We start from the raw sequence: 19,490 nt of genomic DNA on the forward strand, positions 1-19,490 counted from the left end.
CCATGGGACTGGTGTCAAACCAAAGACAATCAGTAGATCTTCGCTCCAGTAACTGGCACTGCAGATTTAGGGTTCCATTATGTTGCCTCACCCACAGTTAACAGAAATGGAAACAAGACCAAGAAGATGTTTTTCTAGTTGACTTTACTTCTTGATTGAATGCATCAACTAAAATTTCTTAAGAAAAGTAACATCCTTCCAACAACTCATCTTGAATGTCTGTACAAGATACTTATCAATATCAAAAAAAATCAACCTATGATAAACACAGGGAAATTAACAGAAAATTACAAAATTATCTATAGTACATGGATAACGATACCATAGAAAATATCAGTAGATCAAAACAACTAGTTAGAAATATATCTTACATATTGGCAACAAAACTTGCTGTCTTTTTTAAAATAAATGTCAAACATAACAAATTTCAGATTTTATCCAAAACATTTTAAAACATTTATGCCATCATGCTTTGTCTGTATTTATCACAGAACTGCTTTACAGAACTTCATCATAGATTTACAAACACTGTCAAGAAACTATGTTGCCAGTTTACAGTATACAAATCCCAATATTAGAACAAAAATATATACACAATGTCATCAAATCTCTGTCATGGTTACATGAGCCAAGCTTTTTAAGTAACATACCAAGGGCCAAAAATACAAACTGGATGTATATTGGGATTTCAAGTGGTGGTACACAGTCAGATGTAAGGCATGATAAGGATTTCAAGTAACTTTAGTTACAGTTATCCAGGGGGAAGATAAGGTAAATGGTACTGTATCTAACAATCATTTTCATAATCATTACTGAGAGGTACCAGCATGGGTCTGTTGATGTTCTTCTAGCAGATGAGGAAAAGCAAAGGCTTTGTCACATTCTGTGCATTCATATACAACTTCACCAACATGACTTTCTTGGTGCTGTTTAAGAAGAGTCCAGCGGCCGAATGACTTGTAGCACATATCACAGCGGAACTTTCCTGCTTCTTTTTCAGCGTGCAGTCTCATATGCAAAGACAGATCTTGCGCTGTATTGAATTCGCTTGAGCACTGAGTACATGTGAACTTGATTTCAGCAAACTGATCTTTGCTTTGAGCAACTAATTTTAAACGATGCCTTCGCTCGTGCTCTTTAAGGTACCGTCGCAATGCAAATGTTTTCCCACAAAGTTCACATTTGAATGGCTTGTCATGCATGTGTTGTTTATTTTGATGCTCCAAGAGACCACTTTTGGAGGAGAATTGCATTGAGCAGTGTGGGCAATTGTACAAGTCCTCTCCAGTAACATCAATCTCCTCCTCCTCTGCTGCTGCTTGATAATAAGCGGGAGGCGATGTATTTGAGCATCTGGACTCCATTGTGGCATGGAATTGATGGGAACAATGGTGCTGGCGGAAGGCATCGCTTCCCAAAAAACTCTGACCACACTCTGTGCATTCAAATTCAGTGGCTGATGTCAGATGACAATGTTCATGTTCTTGGAGCTTGGTTGCAGAGGAAAATGTCATATTGCAAATTTTGCATTCAAATGTAGAATGTGTGGGAAAATGACCAATAAGTTCAGTGGCATTAGCAAAACACTGATGGCAAACTGGACATATAAAACGCTGTGAAGACTCTTCATCTTTAACTTCAGGGGTGCTCTTCATTTGTGCCGCAGAATCAAGATGAGTGTTAAGATGGCTGAGGAAGTGCTGAGGGGAAGAAAAGCCACTGTTGCAATGATTACATGGATATTTACTACTTGGTTGTTGATGCGTGGTCCTGTGCTTTTTCAGGTGAGATGCATGAAGAAAATGTTTATTGCAGTCTGAACATGCATATGGTCGCTCTTTTGCGGCCATGCAACCGTGCTCCGACAGCTCCTCTGGGTCTCTGAAACGATCATTACAAACACCGCAGCGGTATTTAAGTTCTCTGGTGAACACTGATGAGCTTCCAGAGGGTGAAGGAGACTTCTCATACTGTTCCCTTGAAACTGAAGGTGGCTGATGGTCATGTGACCTGGAGTGGCTTTTCCAGTGCTCAGCTCTACTACTCTTTGAGAGAAACACACAATTGCATATATCACATGGGAAGTTCTCTTCACGGTGGGTAGTCATGTGTTCCGCTAACTGTGAGGGTCCTGTGAAACTGAGGTGACATTTAGAGCAACGGTATGGACGATTCTTGCCGTGGGTATGCTTATGTTTGCGCAGTGCAAAGAGAGAGACAAAACCCTTGCCACATGCCTGACACTGAAACTCAGACTTATGCATTCGTTGATGCTGCTGTAGCTGGGATGCCTGGAAAAAACACCGACCACATTCCTCACATTCATATGGTTTTTCACCCAAATGGCACCTCTGATGATCTTCAAGACTTTCTGATGTTGTGAATGTCTTGCCACACACGTGGCATGGGAAATATGGTGAGTCAGAATCACTGTCCTCACTGCCGTTATTTTCATCCTCATCACTTTGGCCAGTCATACCAACTTGACTGCTGGATTGTTGTTCAGTGTTGCGCTCCTGAACATTACGTGCAAGATCCATCTTCTCTTTTTGATGCCATTTTCGAATGTGTCGTGCTAGTGATTTTTTGACTGAATATGCCTTGTTACAGAAACGACAAGTAAATGCTTCATCTGCGTGGTCTTGGCTGTAATGATTGCATAATGATGGTCTTGTCCAAAACCTCTGATTACACAGTTTGCAAAGGAAAGGTCTATTTGGGTCATGAAAGGTTCTGTGGATTTCAAGATCAGCTAAGGTGTAACTTATCTTGGGGCAGTCAGGGCATGGGTACTCCTTGTCAAATCCATGTGTTTTCAAGTGTTTTTCAAGACTTGCTTGACTAGCGCATACCCGGCCACACTTGATGCATGTATTGCGCTTTTTCTCTTGTTCCTGTCTTCCATGTTCTTCTAGATGACTAATCAGCAATAAGCCATCTGTGAAGCTCTTATCACATTCTGAACATTGGTACTGCACAGTTTTCTTCTCTTTATGAGAGCTGCTTTGTTCTGAACTTTTTGAAGATTCTTCCAGTAACTCATCTTTGCAGGAAAAATTGGTCTGCAATACCCCAGTGCCAGTTTCTGTAGAGCCTTCTTTGAACACTAGAACAGAGTCATTTAGTGCAAAATCAATTTCTGCTTTCAAAGGGACTTCCATCTGTTTGGTTGTTCCTCTCCCTGAAACATGTCCAGATCTACACTTCTTATTGTGATTACGGAGAAGATTTCTATTCCAGAAGCCTTTTTTGCACGTTTTACAGTTATAGGGACGTTCCCTTGTGTGTACACGCATGTGCCCAGTTAGTCCAGCCTTACTTATAAAGGACAAGTTGCACTCTGGGCAGGAAAATTCCTGGAGTGCATCACCACCTATTGCTGTATCCAATTTACAAATTAAATTATCACCATGACTTAGACGGTCAACACAAATCTCATCCAAAGGCTCTTCTTTGATGTTCAGTATGTTGGAGAGGTGGTGTTGTAAGGGTGCAGTAGACACTGGTGGAACCACCGTTTCCAGTTTGTGTGCATTTAAAAAATGCTCTTGGAGTTGTGAAAAAAGCAAAAACCGAGAACTACAGTATGCACAAGAAAAACCTTTTGGTGGGCTTTGTTTGGCTGATTGCTGGCTTTTGCAAATTGCTGACTTTGATGAGCTTGGAGATAAAATGCATTTTTTTTTATGCTCATCAAGTTTGACTTTTGAGAAAAATCCACCACATCTGTCACAGAGCACTTTACTTTGCTGTTGCTTCTTTGTGCACTTTGGGAAATGACGCTGCACATAATCTTTCCTTATGAATCTCTGACCACAATACTCGCAAGCATATGGCTTCTCCCCGGTATGCAGGCGGGTATGCATGCGTAATTGCCAGCTGTTTCTAAAAGCTCTGGGGCAATAACTACATACATGTTTGTACTTTTTGCTCAAAGAGGGCTTGATCCTCTGCAGAATTCGACTTCTCACCCCATGAAGCTGCCCTGCCAGACTTTCTGTAGATCGATTGGTTGTCAGTGATAGTGAAGGATTTGTGTCAGTGGAGACCCTTCTGCACCTGTTCATCTTCTGATGCTTTTTGAGAGTTTTGTCGTGAGAAAATGATGAGCCACAGCGTGTGCACTTGAACAACTTTACCATATGGAACATGGTGATATGACGGGAAAGTTTAGATTGAGATGAGAAGCTTCTTGAACAGTCTTTACACTCAAACATCTCCTGCTTTTCAGTAGGCTCAATGCTAAACTTGCTTTGCCAACCGATGCCAACATCATCTAAGCTGATTTTGGGTATACAGACTTCAAGTCGTGCTCTCTTCCCCTTACAACGAGTCTGATGTACTTTCAGATGGTCATATCTTGAAAAGCAGCTGTCACAGGCTTTGCAGCGATAAGGTTTAACCTCGTTGTGTGTCAAAATGTGACGTCTCAGGTTCCGTGATTTCAAAAATGTCTTGGTACAGAATTTACACTTGTATTCAGATTCACCTTCTGCTTGCTTCTGTGCTGCCTCTCTGAGAGCTGGAATGCTTGACATATTTGCTGCAGCATCACTTTTGCCTTTTGAAGGCCCCACTTTGTAAACTCCATCACAGAAAGCTTCATGTTGCAAACACATTGTCTGACTACCATATCTGTGGCCACAGTGCATGCATGCATAGGGTTGCACGCCAGTATGTGACACAAGATGCCTCAAGAGTAATGATCTGTACCTGAACTTTTGTGTGCAGTAGGAACATTTGAATGGAAGCATTTTCACTGCATTGGACTGCACAGGTATTTTATGGACACTCCGGATTGTCTGAGAAGAGCTTTTACTGATATTGCCATTAGAAGATCCAGTGTTGAACATTGTAGTCTCCCCACAGATTCTCTGATGTTGATTTAATTTTCTAAATCCAAAGTACTGGCCACATCTTGAGCATAGAAGGAGTGTGTTTGTCTTGTGGCCTCGGAGATGACTTTTCAATCGGATCTTCTTACAAAATGAACGCGGGCAGACAGAGCACCGGTATGGTCTGCTTGTCTCACTGCTGTGCTCCATTATGACAAAATGCGTCTTCTGAGCCGGCAAGCACCTTTCACTGTGAAGTCTAAGGTACAGCTTACGGTAAAACTGTTTTCCACAGTTTGTGCAAGAGAAGGGCTTGGCTCCAGTGTGTTTGATCATGTGACGCAGCAAATAGCGGCGACTACTGAAACGATGTTTGCAAAATGGACACTGGTTAGATGAGGACCCAGATATGTGTGTGAGACAATGTTTTCTTAGTACTTGGGCATCATCAAACACCTCCTTGCATAAGGAACACTGTAGTTGTTGTCCAATCTGCTCTTTCACAGATTCCAAGATCTTCTGGGGTTTTAATGGTGCACGTTCTTCAAGCTGAGGTGCCTTGTGTTCTCTTTTTTTGTGGGAGTCTAGATGCCTAAGAAGATATGCAGGATACAGGAATTGTTGATCACAGTCTGGGCATTGTAGCTTCCCCCTTTTCAGATGTGAGCTTCTGTGTTGGATCAGTTCTCCAATAGTTGGAAGAATCTTTTTGCAGACAGTGCACTGTATCCTCCGCTGGTGAACTTTTTTATGACCAATAAGATGGGCATGTTTTTTGAATCCTTTTCCACATTCCAGACACCGATATGGTCTTTCACCTCGGTGATTACGCTGATGTTTCTTCAGTGACTGTGGTGTGTTGAAAGATTTTCCACAAAATCTACAGTTCAGCTCATGACTGCTATTTGTTTCAGCTGATTCTAAGTTATCCTTATTATCTTCTGTCTTCACACTATTTGAAGTTGCTGGTTTAGAAACAGAGAACACAGAATTCCTGTACTTGAACATTTTGCCAGTGAGTTTAAACAACTCATGTTTCTTCGTATGTCTATATTTTCCAGAAGCATGAAAGAAAACTGCTGGACAAAGCTTGCATTTATAACGTGGAACAAGCTTGGGTGCTGTTTTAGCTGGGCCTTCTTGTTTTTTCTGTTCATTTTCTTTTGACAGTGTTTTCTGTCCATTTTCCTTTGATAGTGTTTTCTGTTCATTTTCCTTTGGCAAGGTTTTCTGTTCATTATCCTTCCAATGTGTTTTCCGTTCATTTTCCTTTAACAAAGTTTTCTGCTCACTGCCCCTTGTTTTTTTCTGTCCATTAGGTTTAATATTTGCTGCTCTCTCTTTTGCAAGTCTTTGAAGACATTCTTTGAGACATATTGCCTTGATATGTCTATATCGATTGGATGGTAAAGTAAAAGTAGCGCGGCACAAGGGACAGCGATATTTTCCTTTTGAAACTTTTCCTTTGCCACCACATATTGCATCTCTGACACAATCACGCAAATGTCGAGCCCTGTTGTAGGAGTACTTGAAAAGCCGTGGACAAAGAGGACATTTATATTTTCCTCCAGACTTGTTCTGATTTTTTTGAGTTTCCAAGCCACTGAGTTTTGTGGTTTTGTGGCTCGATGGGACCATCAAACTCCTTCTTTTGTGTAAAGCATTGAAGTGCCTTCTGGTTGTAGCTGCAGTTAAGAAGCATTTACCACATGAACTGCAAACATTAGTCTTGGAGATGTCGACAAGTTTTACATAACATTCAGGCAGCTTTGCATATGGTTTGCTCTGCACCAAGTCCTTTTGTGGTGTTTTTTTAGTTTTAGTGGTAGCAGCATCAGATTTTGTAACTTGAGGTTTTCCACGCTTGCATCTTCCAGGTACACGCTTGTGTCTTAGCAGGGAACAAGTCTGTGCAAAGTATTTACCACAGCCATTACACTTGTACGGTGTTTTTCCAGTGTGGATCCGCATATGGCTGACATACTGAACTATTCGTGAAAATATGAGATTACACTTGATGCACTTGTGACGGCCCTGTTGTTCTTTCCTCTGTAAACTTAATTTAGAAGAAAGCTTAGAGTCTTTTTGGATGACGTCACATGAGTGTTTTTCTGCCTGTTCATTGCTTACCAGATACAGATTGCAAGTCCTGCAAAACTGAAAATTGTGCACTGAATGGCATCTATGTTGGTGTTCAATTAGACTGTCTACATTGTAGGCGGTGTGTGGGCAATGTTTGCAAAGATATGAATTATTCTGTCCATTAACGGACTCCAAGGTCTTCAATATTACGACAGGCTGCAGTTGTTTTCTCATTTCGTTGCAAGGCCGTAGTAGAGGTATTTGTCTATCTGAGGAGTCAACGCTGTTCCCATCAGGGCTGAAGACAGATGGTTCTTTACATTTACTTGTGCTAAGTCTTGTTTCATCTGTGTCACATGAAGAGTCTTCTCTTGAAAGAGGTTCACCATACAGCATGTCAGGCACTAAGTGCCCCTCCAATGATGTGTCAGACTCTTCAAATGATGATCTTGCATTTTCTGCAACATCTCCAACATGACATTGTGGTTCTGGGGTGCTTGGTGGGGTTTGATTGAGTAGCAGTTGCTGGTTTGGTGAAGGGGTTGCATTCTGATTTGTATTCTCTGCTGGACTTGTCAACTCCTTTTTTAGAGACGGACTTAAGTCTGTGCTTGTGGCATGTAACTGCAAGCTGGGTTCTAAACTATAAGAAACAGTTTGCTCATTACTGTCACTAGCCACAACAGGGCTACTACTGTCTGGATCTGTAAACAAGCTCGTATTTGTCTTCTCCAATGGATTTGTCCATTTGTTTTCCATACTACAGTGTATTTCTGTGGTTGAGTTGTCTGGCTCTAAGTGGGACTCTAGATGACTAACAACACTTTGCTGGTTATTGTTACAACTATCAATAGAAATGTTGCTCCTTGTGACATCAGGATCACTACGGTCTGAATCTGTAGAAGAGGTTGTAATTTTCTTTGGTGGATTTGTCAGCTCCTCTTCTAGACAGGCATTCATTTTGGGGGTTGAGCTGTCTGCCAGTGTCCTGAAGTCTGGATGATCAGGAACACTTTTCTCATTTTTGTCACTAGTATCCATAGAGGGAATGTCACTAGGGATGCCAGCACAACTACAGCCCGGATCCAGCGGACTTGTTCTTTCCTTTTCCAGACAAAGATTTAGGGTTGTACTTGAGATGTTGGTCTGTAAGCTGGAAACTGGATGGTCAGAAACACTTTGCTCAATCTTGTGATTATTATTAGTAGAGGGACTGTTACTAATGACAATAGAATCACTACAGTTTGGCTCTGGAGAAGAAATGGAATTTGAATTTACTTCTGTGCCTGTCCGGTCTTTTTCTACACGGGAATTTATGTCTGTGCTGAAGCTCGGTGACTGCAAACAGGATTCTGCATGGCTAGCAACACTTTGCACATTCTTGTCACAGTTGCCACTCATCTCAGGAGGACTCCTGCCAATATTGTCTTCAGGTACACTTTCATGAGACTGATACTTGGATAACTGTAAACAGGATTCAACATCGCAACTGTTTGATGTACCCATACAATCACTTTCCTTAAAGTCAGTGTGCATATTTTCATCTTGACTGCCAGTGAAGTTGGGAACTAGTGTTCTCTGCTCATCAGAAGTCTCATTTTCTGATGAACCAGATTCTTCTCTTTTGCCTTTTAGGACATCAATGCTGTCCTGCTCCTTCTGTCTCCCCGTTTCATTTTTAAATGTGGGGTTAAGACCATCACATCCCTCCTTTTCCAGGTTGAATGATTCCTTAATTTCCTTTCTAAGAACTTTTTTGTCAAAGTGATCTTCCTCAATGTTAAATGTAGTCAGGATATTTGGAGGAGTTGCAACGATCTGTTCCTCATCCTTGCTGGCTGGGCACTCCAACAATCTATCATCAGTGGATCTTTCATGGACATATATTGAGATGTCTGAATGTTTTTCTGGAATGAGATTGCTCTCCACATCCTCTTTTTGTTTCTGATCCCAACTACCGTCCTCTTTTTGTTTCTGATCCCAACTACCATCACTATAACTCCTTGCCTCTACAGGGGTAAAGGACTGATTGTGTCCTGTGTGAGATTTTACACTTTTTTCAGGACTTCCCATTTTGTCTTGTGAACACTCAACCATTTCTCCTGCCTTCACATTTGATGCACTTGGCAAAAGAACATTAGTCTTTGACATATTAGAGCAATGACTCTCAGTTGGAAACATATTTCTAGTATGGCTGAAAAGCCATTCAGATGAATGGGGTTTTGTGCTAGCATCAGTTTTAGGTTTTGAAAACGAATTACTTGCCATGAATTTACAAGAGGGCCTTGTTTCACCAACATCTGCATCCGAACAGCTACTGACATCCGAGTAGTCCTCAAGAAAAGAAGTACCTAGCATTTCACAATCTTGTTTAAGTCCTTGTAAATCCGTTGAAAACGATGAAGGAAAAGATCCTGATGTTGATAATCCATCTGTGGCAAAGCCTGAGATATCACTATTTCCACAACTTGGCAAGTACTCCTTTTCCATTTGTTCTCCATCCGCTTGCCATGGTGTTTCCCCGTAGTACCTTTGATAAACACAGTCTGAACTGGAATGGCCAACTGTGGCATTTGAATAATAGTTTGTGTTGAAGTTTGAGTTTGTGACAGGAGCTTCATTCAAAGCTGCTGTTTCTGTGAAGTCATGATGTCCAATGTAATTCTCTAAATGCTGTGAAAGACTTCCTTCTGACTCGGATGTCCCTCTCAAAGTCCTTGGATCAGATGATAATGATGGTAGGTTATGGTAGTATGAATCCCATCCATGAGCCATTCTCCGCAGCAACCGGAAGGTAGGGCTTTCCCTCTGATCCTGAAAACATGGAAAACACAGCTGTAAAAAATTGCAGAAATTAACATCCAAAAAAAAAAAAAAACAGAAGAAAGAAAATTCTCACCTTTTCTTGAAAATACAAGGACTATCCAAGGTGAAGGTGATGTGTATTGCATCTGAGTGGAAACCTATATAAAAAAAGGAATAATTTCAATTAATGTCAGCACTTGTGCCAACTACCCCCCCTTCCACACACACACACACACACACAAAAAACCATGGCCATGCTAGGCTCAGGATGGGGACAGGCCTTGGATCTGACAAAAGAGATTAGAAAAATACAGCTTGGTCTGATTGGTCTGGGTCTTGATTATTGCAGCAACATTCTGAAGGTAGTGTCTGACTTTCCCCCTCAGATAGTCTCCACAGTCACCATATCTCAATCCAATAAGGCATCTTTGGGATGTTTGGTAGATTCGCATTATGAATGTACAGCCAACAAACCAGAGGGCGGGAGCACATTACACCAGTTTTAAAATCGCTGCATTGGCTCCCCGTGCGCTTCAGGATCGATTTTAAGGTTCTTTTTAGGGATGAGCATGATTAATCGATGATCGATTATTGATCGTTAAGAATTTTATCGATCACGTTAAATTTTTATCGATTTACACGGTTTAAGAGTGAAATAATTCATTAAATACGACGGGCCGCGCTTGTGTCGTGGACTCGACAGCTGTGACACCGCGGGTCCGTTGCTCTGGTCATGCAGATTTGGTTCTCAGCAGCGGTGTGGAAGGAGCCTCCACTCTCTTTGTAACAAGCTACAAGTCATTTATCTAACGTCACAATTAGTCCGAAGCTGTTTAGCGACGGTTAAAATGAAACTTAAGGTAAATATCCTGCATAATTTGTTTCTCTTTTCTGTGCTCCTGTGATCAGAGCCCTGCTCCGCGGTGTGTTGGCTACAGAAATATCAATAAAACACACGCATTCACATTTTGAAAGTGCTCGTGATTTTTTTCGTACAAGTGCAGCTAAACACAAGGCTGAAGAGAGAGGGACAGCAGAGCTGCTCTGACGGCTCAGCTGCAGGTTTTTTTTTTTTTTTTTAAATGCCAGCACTGTCCCTACAAGTGAAGCACAAGCACACAGACGTCCGTGTACGTTGTTGTCTGACCTTCTTCCTTCACGGGGACTGCCCTGGATTACTGGCACATGCCATAGCCGCACGCATTCTGTTTTTAAATATGAATATGAATATAAACGATTAATCGATAATTGATCATTAATGGGCTTTATGCACAGCTCCACTACTTCCTGAAATAAGCCAGCTCCTTTATTTCCTGTCTTACATTATTGGACCAACTGATTCATCCAGGTGTGTCTGACCATTGTTGTGAGGTCAGACACACCTGGATTAATCAGTTGGCCACCAGCTCCACAAATAACCGTACTTGTGTACTGCATGCATGTATCTCCATTGTTAAAGGTACAGTGTGGGGGTGTTTCCAAAAAATCGATTCATTAATTACTATCGGTTTTCTATCAAATAATAATAAAACAGCGCCGCCAGAATCCTGCTGAGAGTACGCAAATATGAGCACATCACACCCATTCTTCACTCACTTCACTGGCTACCCATCTCCGCTCGGATCAACTACAAAGTCTCCCTCCTCACATTCCAGTGCATCCATGGCAACGCCCCCCAGCACCTTAAAGAACTCCTCACCCCCCAGACCTCAGCACGCTCACTCCGCTCCACCAACAGCCACAGACTTCTCCCCCAAGGACTAAGAGCCGCACACTGGGAGACCGAGCCTTCTGCTCCTCTGCTCCACGACTGTGGAACACCCTCCCTGAACACCTGAGGGTTCCACAGTCGATCGATTGCTTTAAAAAGGGCCTAAAAACGTACCTTTTTAAAAAATCTTTTAATCTGTAACTGCTTGCTCAAAACAACTGTTTTTAACTCTTCTTTTTAACCTATTTTTCTTTTTTGGTTGCTGTTGTAGCACTTTGAGATTTTTTGGTAAATATAAAGTGCGTTACAAATAAAATTTATTATTATTATTATTATTAATTTTTACAATCGGAAGTCACGTGAACTTGACGTACCATGCGTCTTTTCTCAGTCATTTGTCATTGAAACATGACGCTCTCCCAGTGATTGGGCGTTTGGACCAGAGTGAAAACAAACGTGTGTGAACACGAACCGTACTAGCTGAAAAATAGTTTGCAACACAATGGAGATGCATGGACAACTGTACAACTAATCCACCTCAGAGGTTACTTGGAGAATAAAAGCAAACATGTTTGTCCACTTACATGGTGATAAGAGTATTACACACTTGAAAAATAATCCTTTTAGGTATTTAGAACAAATAAAAATTGTGTGATTAATTTGTGCTTAAGCGCGAGTTAACTATGGACAATCATGCGGTTAATCTGGATTAAATATTTTCATTGATTGACAGCCCTAATAGCAAATGTTAATGCAGACAGAAAATATGTTGCACAATCCAAATGTCAGAAGGAATAAAGGTAATGAAATAGGCTTGTTGTATTTTTGGTCCTGGTTGGGACATAGTACTTTCTCAGTGTTTCCATTTTCCTAAATGAATGTAGAGGAAACACTGTTCCCACACATAATGGCATTCCAACATCTGCCACAATTGGAGATACCAGAAAACCCTGTCCTACCAGCTATCCTCCAGTTCTCTCCTTTTTGTTAAAAATGTCCTCGCTGTCCTGACTGGCTCTACTCCAATTCCTATGCCATCCTTCTGTTTTTGTTGGTGCTACCCAGCAACACACATGTGGATATGACGAGGGTTATGAAGGGTCAAACTATCAGATTTTAAGAAGCGACGAACCACTGCAGGTAGATTATGAGTGCCACTGCTAAAATTTCACATGCTCATTAATGAAGCTAAGCGAAAGTTCAGACAGGAAGACTATCTCTTTAAGCACGCCTCAAAGCCCTTTCCCTGTTTTCCTGCTATCCTCTCACTCCACCCTTATTCTCATAATTCAACCAATCACAGTCTGCCATCCTCTTCCTCTTCCACCAGTCAGTCATTAGCGTCAAATTTCTCTCTCTCCTGTCATCCAGCCGTCATTTCAGCAAAACTCTCAGCCCACCTCCATCAAGATAGAGACTGTCTTAACCTGGATCTTCAACTGAGAAGTTCCCTCATCAGGCGACTTCAAGCTTCCCTACCACCACCAGTGTCTAGGCCCAGGGGGATATAACTTCTTCAGATGCAAGCTTCTCATCCCCAGATCAGTTTACTCAGCTGGTCTTCACCCCGTGGTCTAAGCGCCAAAGTTTATTTTGTGCACAATTTCATCTTCATCTTCAAACCTGGCTCTCTTGTCATAAATGGTCTGTCCTGATTGAAATAGCATAATGTATTACTATTTTCCGGTCAGTCGTCATGGAAACATGACGCTCTGTCAGTGGTGTGGCATTTGGACCAGAGTGAAAACAAACATGTGTGAGCTGAAAAATGAAACAACGTATCACTGTAGATGACCAATATGTGTGAAAACACACCGTGGCTGCACACAGTGGCAGCTGGTGAAAATATTCTAGGTGGGGCTGTTTGTCCCTGGCATTTCTGGTGACCATCCTGATAAAAGAATCCCAAACTCATTTGTAGGGGATAACATTATTTAATTGCCTTTTATAAATCAGCACATTGCGATGTGAACCCACCGTTTGTGGCAAAACGTAGCGTAATGTCCCCTCGCTATCGCATCATATCAGCTTCCCACCGCCAACCCAGAGTTTTACACAATCAATTATCTTGGATAAAATATGTTCATTCATATCCACCTCTCCATTGTATTTTATGCTGCTAGTCCTGCCTTGTCTGGCTAGCTGACTGTTCCTGTGTCCCTTGAGCATTCATGTTTTTAGATAAATATGTCTCTAACTCCAGTTACAGTCCGTGTGGTTGTCCTCACTTATTGGTGTTCACACATGCACGCACACACAGAGAAGCGTGCATGCAAAGTGGCTGCACTTTGTATAAAAAGAGTTCAATATTGGAAGAGATCTAACCAACATCTGAGCACTGTTCGGCTGAAACAGAGCGCAACAGATGTGGCGCTGCACAACTGAAGCAGCATGTGTTCAGAACGATTCTATGGCTCTGCGTGTGTTTTATAACATTGGCAAGAAAAAAAAATTCAACTTCATTCAGTAGGCTACCTAAACTATGTAAACAAAGACGTGTGTGTTGCATTTAAGTCTGATCGTCTGATGCAGCGCTCCTGTAGTGTGTACCGATAGTTGGCTGGAATCGGTTAAATTATGCACGATACCCGCAATCCCGCAGCGAATTTCAGGCCCTGCAAGAACCAGAATTTGAAACTGATGAAAACTCCGTAGCCATCCTGCTACTGAGGAAAGCTCTTCTGTTACTTTCCCCCTTGATTTCTGGTTGGCATGGGAGCGGACCGTATAACACGAGGGGCCACACCGAGCGCCGAGAAGCAGGGGCATTTTCATTTCGGTGTCCAAATCCTCCGTGGCCGGCTCGCGCCCTGCAGCGATCGTTTCCGCGTCTAGTCTATTTTGTGCATGAGCCGCGAGCGATCGTGTCAATCTTGGCAGGAAGTCACACAAAGAAACACGAGAGAATCCGGTCAATTTTCCAAATAAAACACCGCGATGGACAAATATGTTAGGCCAATGTGTGTACATTTGTGATTATTAATCTAAAAAGAGTAGGAGAGATGAACACACACACAGAGCTGAGGGGCAGAAGCACTTGCCATAGCGGTGCGCCACGATCAATTACATGTAACGGAAACCCTGATGTGGCCTATTTCCCATCTCTGAGGAAACTATTTAATAAACAATTAATTCTTTCTTTATTAAGCAAAGGGGGGTCAAGTTTAAGTGGGGTTTTGGTGAGTTAGCACAGGTATACATAATGATTTTCCCCAAACACTATCGCTACAATCCAAAATATGAACATCTTTTAAAATAAGACTCATATTTTGACCAATCAACAATATTCAGTGATCACTCTGCACACCTGCAAAAGCCATAGGCATACCGGTACATCCTTCCTTTACAGCCAGTCAACAAGATGAGAGGACTAGATAGAGGTGGGCGATATATATCGTCTGCAATATTATCGTAAATGTCGTTTTGACGATGAGCAATTTTCCATTATTGAGTATTATACTATTTAGAATAAAAAACAATAGACGGTAAAGGAGAGGCGCATGGAAGTCCTCATTCACCAGAGTCATGCCTGAGAAGCCAATCAGTGGCCAGGATTCAGTCATGTGGCGGTCACGTGATCTCCCACAAACAGTCTGGCGGCAACCGTGACAACATCTTCTGGCACGGAGGAAATATGACCCATTACTTTCAATGCGGACACAACGGGAGAAGCAGGTCCGAGCTGTGCGAGCGTAGCCACAACTGTGCTCGGCACCGCTATGGCTGCGTTTTGGGTTGACGTCGTTAACGGTGCGCATTCGGTGGGAGAAGCAGGTCCGAGCGTCAACCCAAAACGACGCCACAGCAGTGCACAGCTGGAGTTGACGTCTTTACACACACAGCTTTCCTTCACTTTTGGGGCAGAGCTCCGTGTGAAACAGTAGGAGAGATACAGCCCGAGGGGGGAACCGGGACACAACGGGAAAAGCAGGTGCGAGCTGTGCACTGCTGCGGCGTCGTGTTGGGTTGACGCTCGGACCTGCATCTCCCACCGAATGCAACCCAAAACGCAGCCATAGCGTTGCGGAGCACAGTTGCGGCTCCGCTGCGCACAGCTCGGACCTGCTTTTCCCGTTGTGTCCCAGTTCCCCCTCGGGCTGTATCTCTCCTACTGTTTCACACAGAGCTCTGCCCCAAAAGTGAAGGAAGCTGTGTGTGTACAGACGTCGACTCCCGAGATGTAGAATGTGTTTTATAGAAGAGAAACACACATTTCAAGACAGAACAGACATGTCCTGTGATTTCCAGCCTCCTTTATTTAATAGAGGAGGGACAATACCTAGAGTAATAATCTCAGCTGTCAGGATGTGCAACCTTGGTCTCAAAAAAACCCAGGGAAAACCTACTGCACTACTGTTTGCATGTTTTGCAGACCATGTATGAAGCACTTTGTTAACACTATTAAGAAATAATGTGTCATCTATTTGCTCATGCTTGTATGCTGTACAATTCACCTAAGAGCAGAGAACCTTATTCATTTAATGTCTCCACGCTGGAGTTTAACTGGGAGTCTCTTGAATTCCGGTCATTTTTGACCCCTAGATCGTTGTCCTGATGGTCAGCCAGTGTTGGGGGGAGCAAAAAAACGCGACTAAAATTGATGCAGGCAAACTGGAGTTACACCATGGCTAGACGGCGCTAGGGATAGCGACAACGCTAACCTATGGGGGCAATTCTTTCAACCACAACAAACACTCAAAGAACAATCAAATATCTATGGTACATGACTTGAATCCTTACAACACACCACTGAACTCATATAGTGTACAGTATTCAGTATAAACTTTGTGTTTTTGCATGTAATCACTCACCTCAGATAGCCTAACTGAAACATCCTGGAAAGACACTATCCGATCGCAGAGCGCCTGCTCTCCCCGCCACAGAAACAAACACCTTTTCCTTGTTGTGATGATTTCTTTGCAAAAATAAACGGTCAGGGATATTTTGGACATTACAACTGCACTGCTCGACCGTTCATTTTCGTAAAGAAATCACCACAACAAGGAAAAAGTGTTTGTTTCTGTGGCGGGGAGAGCAGGCGCTCTGCGATCGGAATGTCTTTCCAGGAATGTTTATACCGGTTTATACTGTACAGTTTATGAGTTCAGTGGTGTGTCATAAGGATTCCAGCCATGTAGCCTACAATAGATATTTGATTGTGTTTTGAGTGTTTGTTGTGGTTGAAGAAATTGCCCCCATAGGTTAGCGTTGTCGCTATCTCTAGCGCCGGGTAGCCATGGTGTAACTCCAGTTTGCCTGCATCAGTTTTAGTTACGTTTTTTTGCTCCCCCCAACACTGGCTGACCATCAGGACAACAATTTAGGGGTCAAAAATGGCCAGAATTCTCCTTTAAATTAACAGAAAATAAACAAGAGCTGTTGTTCTGAAAAGCTGTGTCTATCCATAGATGTCCTGGTAAGCAAGTAACTAGAGTTTTACATGTTCAAAAAAACAAATAACATTTTAAAGGATCGTCAGATTATCATTATCGGATAATTGAACAAAAATCATCAAGATTTTTTTTTTGCCCATATCGCCCACCCCTATGACTAGATAGTTATTATGATTGTAGTGTGAAGTTAACTGAATTATCATGACAGCTTTTGCTAACATGGGAGGAATAGTACAGCAGTAATACAGTCCAGTACATCACCACAACGACCAATGACCTCATAACATTAGTGAGCAGAGCTACCTTGAGTGCAGATCTCAATAGATGCATTCACCAGGTTAACTAAGCCAGACTCAACATCAACCTCAGAGTCATGGCTAGTGGCTGACATGCAAAAATCAAGATAAATCTGTGGTACCATCACAAAAGTTAACAATGCACGCCCCCCCCCCCCACACACACACACACACACACACACACACACACACGATTCATATCTGCCACTGAATGGATTACTGGATAGGTGTACAACAATATTACAGTGGGGTTGGCTATGGAACAGTTTTAATGTAAAATGCCCATAAGTAGGGACTGGTTATGCGATTCCACCTGGACGTTGTATAACGTTAGTGTGTTATTGTTTGATCCACTTTTAGCCAGCCTGGACGGAGAACAGCGGGGCAAAGGAGGACGACAGCGTGCAAACAGCTCGATAAATACATTAATAGCAACGCGGTTTGCGACTCCAACCACGTGTTACATGATTATACTGCGATACTGATTGTTTGGTGTTCAGAGAGGCGCAAGCTAGCTGCCACAGTGACTAGCACAAAGCTCGCTAGCACTGTAACCAGCAGCAAATGGCTTCTCTGCAGCTGGCTTCTGCAGGACCCCTTACCAGATCAGTGCTCCGTGTGACGTGTGTGCTTCGTCGCCCGGTTTTCTTTGTGGCTTAACGACCACATCGTCTCTGTACTGATGATCGCTTGGACAACATCCTCCATTCAAGGGCACTACATCTCGGCTTTCTGTGCCACTACGCGGAGAAAGCGGTTGTCGTCCTTGCCGATGGCTTCCGTCTTCCTTGGGAAACTCCGTCGGGAGTCCTTTCTTCCTTTCCGAGCTGAGTCGATACCAGTTGTTCGGTCCAAATGCCTTGTTGTGTTTTCTCGCACGGTTCGGGCCACGTAATCCGTTATGCTCCGGTCAGCAGCGTTACATTCCGACCAGCCTCCATTTTCTTTATTTGCGCAATTTCAGACAATGTGCCCGGGATTGTGCGTACATTATACAACTGTCTGATTACAACCAATAACGTGGCGCAGAGACTTCGGCAGAGCCCACCCCTTACTGTTCTATGGCTGTCACCACCAGAACCTGACGGGGGCGGTAGCACGACTCCTTCCGGCCAACCGCGCCGTGGTTGCCTCCTTGCTGCAGAAGCTGCTCCTGCACTCCCTACGTGCTGGGGCAAGCAGGCTCCACCACCCGTACTGGCGGGGGCTGCGCTCATCAATGAAGTCCTCAGTGGGGCGTCGGTGCTATTATGTGCCGTTGCAGTACTACACTGCTGCTGTTAGTTTCGTGTCAAGTTACAGGAACACCATGTGGTGCATGTCTACTTGTCTGCTGGACTAGGTGCATTTTGGACTTTTAGGGGTTAAATTGCACACAACCATTTTGTGTGTAAGACTTGCTACAAAATGGCGCCACCTCCTTCTGGTGATCTACCACAACCCCCCACCCCCACCCCACTCCAACTGAGGGGCATGCAAGAACTGTTTCTCGGGGATACACATTGGTGCGGGGGGGAGGTGGAGGGGTACTCAAACACATATTTTGGCATTAAGTGAGGATGATCTTCAGAAAGTATGGTGTTCTGTGAGCAGACTATTACCTCCTCGAACTGGTGCATTCATGTACCATCAGCATCACTTCCACACACAGAACCACAGAAAGTGCATATCACTGAGAAACTTCAATTTGGTGCCTGGATTTATTAGGGGTCAAGGGGTGCACAACAAAATTGTGCAAATTAATATGGAACAGCGTTCTTACCAAATCACACCATCTACATCTCTAAAAGTAAAAAAACCAGAGGAGCAAATTGTCCCAAAGGACTTGTTACTGCCCTCCCATTGGAAAGAGTCAACTCATTGCAGGTTTCAATTAAAGCTCTAGATCATCTTAAAGACTGTCTGTTAAGAATCTGTAACCTTATCAGGGTTTGCTCCCAAAATGTTTCTGTTCATGTATGGTTTTATGATTTTGATGTTGATATTTTTTCTCTCCTATATAGGCCAGTATATTCTGCTGCCAAAACCAACCAGTAACATTAAGATCCTCTCTGGAAGCTAGACTGAACTTACCTGTGACCCCTAAGAGGAGGAAACATTTTCCCACAATTACGGTTCTAGCCAGCTAGCAGTATGATTGCAGCTCAGAGGTTGAAGGTTCAAATCCCAAGACTGGTTGGACGAAGACAGAAACACATGTTCCTTCAAAACTAAATTTTGAATGGCCCCTTCCCATGGAATGCAGAGCTACCTGTGCATGACCTCAAAATTAAAGAACACAAAAAATCATTGAATCAAATAATCCCAACCGAAGCTGCTATGGGCTCTTCCTGGAGGGGCAAAGTGTGCTCTGCATAGTCAAGTTTCA

The 19,490-nt window shown here is 42.9% G+C and overlaps 1 protein-coding gene across 1 annotated transcript; it reads right to left on the minus strand.

The window, feature by feature from the left end:
• Positions 1–129: 129 nt before the first annotated feature.
• znf1035 (zinc finger protein 1035) lies at positions 130–18,285 on the minus strand. The gene is made up of 4 exons (XM_085801793.1): positions 17,725–18,285; positions 9,817–9,880; positions 8,912–9,731; positions 130–8,881 (listed from the first exon to the last, which is right to left on the minus strand). The coding sequence occupies exons 3-4, from the start codon at positions 9,690–9,692 to the stop codon at positions 810–812; spliced, it is 8,853 nt and encodes a 2,950-aa protein (XP_085657919.1). The 5' UTR covers positions 9,693–9,731; positions 9,817–9,880; positions 17,725–18,285; the 3' UTR covers positions 130–809.
• Positions 18,286–19,490: the final 1,205 nt, after the last annotated feature.

The sequence above is a fragment of the Trachurus japonicus genome, chromosome 16, assembly GCF_045865225.1.
Source record: "Trachurus japonicus isolate A0001 chromosome 16, Traja_1.0".
Classification (NCBI taxonomy): domain Eukaryota; kingdom Metazoa; phylum Chordata; class Actinopteri; order Carangiformes; family Carangidae; genus Trachurus; species Trachurus japonicus.